This window comes from Echinops telfairi, unplaced genomic scaffold, assembly GCF_000313985.2.
Source record: "Echinops telfairi isolate 266 unplaced genomic scaffold, ASM31398v2 ScPeMD7_7469;HRSCAF=8507_1, whole genome shotgun sequence".
NCBI lineage: Eukaryota > Metazoa > Chordata > Mammalia > Afrosoricida > Tenrecidae > Echinops > Echinops telfairi.
The window spans coordinates 3,969,866-3,973,694 of NW_022111373.1; the positions used below are offsets into that span (position 1 = coordinate 3,969,866).

A 3,829-nucleotide genomic window follows, 5' to 3' on the forward strand; every position below is an offset into this window, starting at 1 on the left:
TGGATGCTGCTAACTCTTCATCATTACAAAGAGGCAAAACCTTAAGGACACATATTTACAGAAAATAAGTGCAATCTTATTAAAACATTACAATCCTTCACAAGTATTACACAGATGAAACATAGCTGAACTGATTATTAAAATAAAAAAGCCTAAGAAATATGCTACAGACTGTGTTATGAAGCATCTTATACTATCAGTGGTCAATTATTTTCTGAAACATACACTACCCCAGAAAAGAAGGAAAGATTTACTAGCAGATAATATCAAGCAGTCCACTCTTGGACATTTTTCTGCCGCCACAGCCCTGGAGACTGTCCATCGGTACCCAGCCTTCTCGCTTTCTGTTAATATTTAGTCAGCTTTCCCACTTATATTGACTTCTTCTTCAGATCAAAGGGTTTTGAATGCTTTATGAAGTCCTGCTTGTGAATCGAAGAGCTATTCTTGGAATATCACAATTTGACTTCCTTCATTTGTGCTCCTTATTGTGTGTGTGTGTGTCTCATACTGAAGGACAGGCATCAGAGACGCAACATTCCAAGGCTCTAGAGTTAGCGTGTGAACTGACACCCGAGCCTCCCTCCAAAGTCCGCTGAGAGCGATTCTGGTGGCCAGAGGGAGAGCCCGCCCAAAGAAAGCCAAACCAAATGCTGTTCACAAGAGTCCTCCTTCTGGCTGTTTCCACCTCACCTGGTAAGCCTATTGTTCTATCTGAGAGTCTCGGCGGATTTTTTAAAATGTGACATCAGGGTTCAGATGGAAAAGTCATTTAACTAGCAGTCACCACAGAAACATGTGTGTTAACTTAATCAGAGAGGAAAGGGAAGAGACATGGGGTGGGGGTGGGGGTGGGGGTGCTGACGTACCACCCCGAATGTCTTGGTTCTTCCATGAGGAAATTATTGACATGAACGGGAGGGTGTTCAGAAAAGCCCTTCAATTTTGGTCAAAAGTAGAAACTAAAAGTCTGTGGTTTCATGAAGAAGCAATGGCTGTCAAGCAGCGTGTGGACACTTGATTTAGATAAATGCTGACCCAGGACACAGGGCAGTGCTCACTTAAAAGTTACAGTGGGAGACAAAAAGGTGGACTATAATGAATAGAATAAGAAGCGTCTCGATTCCAAATGCTTAAAAATTAGTTTGCCAAAGTCTGGTATTCTGTTTTGATTCAAGCATTGGCTTGAAGTTTAGCTTCAAGGTCTAAGACTTTTGAAATTCACCTGTACTTGTGAAATTAAAGACTAAGCTAATAGCTATAATCCATAGCGTCTCTTCATAGCACATGTGATACTGAATAGGATAAAGTCCACAACCAAATTAGCAGGGTCTTGTCTGTGTTTATTTTGAAGTGAACGGTGTTTGCTAACTGCATGTCTCTGTGAATATTTATTTGAAACCCAGGACACTTAATTCATTTGAACATTTAGCAATGCTTACTAAATTAAAGAGACAAGACACAACTTAAAATCTGTACAGAACACTGAGAGAGCTAGTCCCTTCTCTACAATTTACTGCTTCATAGGTCTTCTTTTAATTCTATCTATTCTCTTTCCCACAGGAGAAAGATGAAGCTTTCTACTCCTGTAAAGAGTTATAGTCTCAGAAACTCGCAGGAAGCATTTCTGCCCTGTCCTAGAGGGTTGCTATGAGTCAGCATTGACTCATAGAACTGACGCATCGGCAAGTTTATTCTTTTTCTCAAGGAGAGCTGTGGAGGCATAATGGGTTATGTGTTGGGTTGTGAAACTTTAAGGTCGGCAGTTCAAACCCACCAATCATTCCATGGGACAAAGATGAGACGGTGTTCTCCTGAAAGGTCCTTTCCCTACTCTACCAATCTTAGCTAAATTGTTTTGACATGTTATTTCTAAGAATCTTCCCCTTCCATGTTTACAAACATGGGAGAAATTTACTATATATACTCGTGTATAAGCTGAGTTTTTCAGCACATTTTTAATGCAGTTTTGTGGTAAAATTAGGTGCCTCGGCTGATATTTGGGCGGCGGCTTATACTCAAGTATATACTGTACTTAATGTACCATCAACTTTGCTAGTTCAGAGTTTGCTTCTCCTTCAACTCAAGCATTTGCTTGCCTTTTATTCCCAGGGATAAGAATAAAGAAGAATTTAAACATTACCTTTGCATTTCTAAATATATATATATAAAGTCATGTCATTTGATGATTTTACTAAATGCAAACATCATGATCCTATTCTAGATAGTGAGTAAAAACATAATAATAATGAAAAAGCGTAGTGTATATTACGCACTGCCATCAGGCTAATTCCAAGCCAGCAGGCGGGACTGTACATCTTTATGGGAGCAGGCAGCCTCATTATAGAAGTGAATGCTTCTAAATAAACACATTTGCAAACATTCCATGTCATCAACAAAATTTGACATCTGAACGTCAAGTTAGAGGAAGACTGCTCCCTAGACTGGTGAAGTAGAAATTCAGCAGAAAACTATCTTGGGAACAGAATTCTGAAAAGGCAGTGGAAGACGAATGGAGAATGAACACCTGCTCTTCCTGTCTCTCCTTTTCAGTCTGGGCTGGACCATGGGCCAGTCTGTGTGCTGGCAGGTCGTACAACGAAATCCGGACGTGTGACAGTCATGGCTGCGGACAGTACACTGCTCAAAGGTATGGGCTCCACGGATCACACTCTTTTGACTCCTCACTGTTAGTGTCGCAGCTGCATGCTTCCCAGGGGTCCACAACCGTCTCCCTCTGGCCGCATGAACTGCCACATGCGAACGATGATACTGGTGTCCGTGCACAATTGCCAAGGACTGTGCCTCAGGTGTGGGCCCTGGTTTGGGAAAAAAGAACAGAGAAGGAGCAAACACTGTCATTAGGACGTTTCCATACATCCATTGAACTCACCAGGTGAAAAGCAAACGTGACATTTTGTAGATGAGAACCTTGAACTGAGGTAACACGGCGAACACGCTCGGCAGGTGAAGGCTGGACTTAGACTCTGGACGTTGAACTCAGAGTCTGACCCTCCACAAGCAGGCTTCTTTCTCTGATGCGGACGTGAGGGACGCCCATGTGAAGTTCTAATAACACCAGCACCACCTTGTGGTTGCCACTGGCTATTGAAATAGCCAGTGTCCAATTGTATCATTTGATCTCCTTCCTAATGACAGTGAAACTCACTGGCAAAGCCTCCTCATATATCTTCCATGGGGGTCAAGAAACGGGTCATATGGAAAAGGTCCTCTGAATTGCCAAAATTTAGAATCAAATAGCGAAGACCCTAAAGTTTATGCACTGGATATATGAAAAATATATGATATCACCTTTATAATTCTTTTGGATCTTCACTAGGAACCTGCTCAAATGGCTTCACACATAATTCTAATAATTTGGTCTGCTAGGCAGTGGACCAGGGGTGCTCACACTTTCTTCAGTAGGTGAGCTACTTATAAAATGATCAAGTCAAAATGTTCTACCAACTACAAAAATGCAAAACATGTTTATATTTATTTATTGCATTATTCATAAGTGCATTGAGAATTCTTTATATGTACAATATATGTTTGTGTACCTTACATAACTGCATGAGTCCATATTGCACAATACAAGACAATTAACTGTATAATTTTTGTCATTACCTGAGTTTACTCTGATGACTTGCACGGAATGGAATGAGCCGGGGATGCATAGTCCGGACAGGAGCTGCTGACAGCCAGCCTCAAGCACACTTCCAAATGATCATCAGTCCTGGTGGAACGGTGCTTGGACTTAATGATCTCTTTGTGGGAAAAGGCTGACTCACATAAAAGAGTAGAGCCGAATAATGCAGTCAAGGAGGTA

The 3,829-nt window shown here is 41.4% G+C and overlaps 1 protein-coding gene across 1 annotated transcript in view; it reads left to right on the top strand.

Moving 5' to 3' along the window:
* The first annotated feature begins 414 nt into the window (after window positions 1-414).
* LECT2 (leukocyte cell derived chemotaxin 2) overlaps window positions 415-3,829 on the top strand; it is a 21,713-nt gene continuing 18,298 nt past the window's right edge. The window contains exons 1-2 of the mRNA XM_045285395.1: window positions 415-696; window positions 2,554-2,650. Coding sequence (XP_045141330.1) covers window positions 651-696; window positions 2,554-2,650 — 143 coding nt within the window. The 5' untranslated portion in view covers window positions 415-650. The remainder of the gene's footprint in view (window positions 697-2,553; window positions 2,651-3,829) is intronic.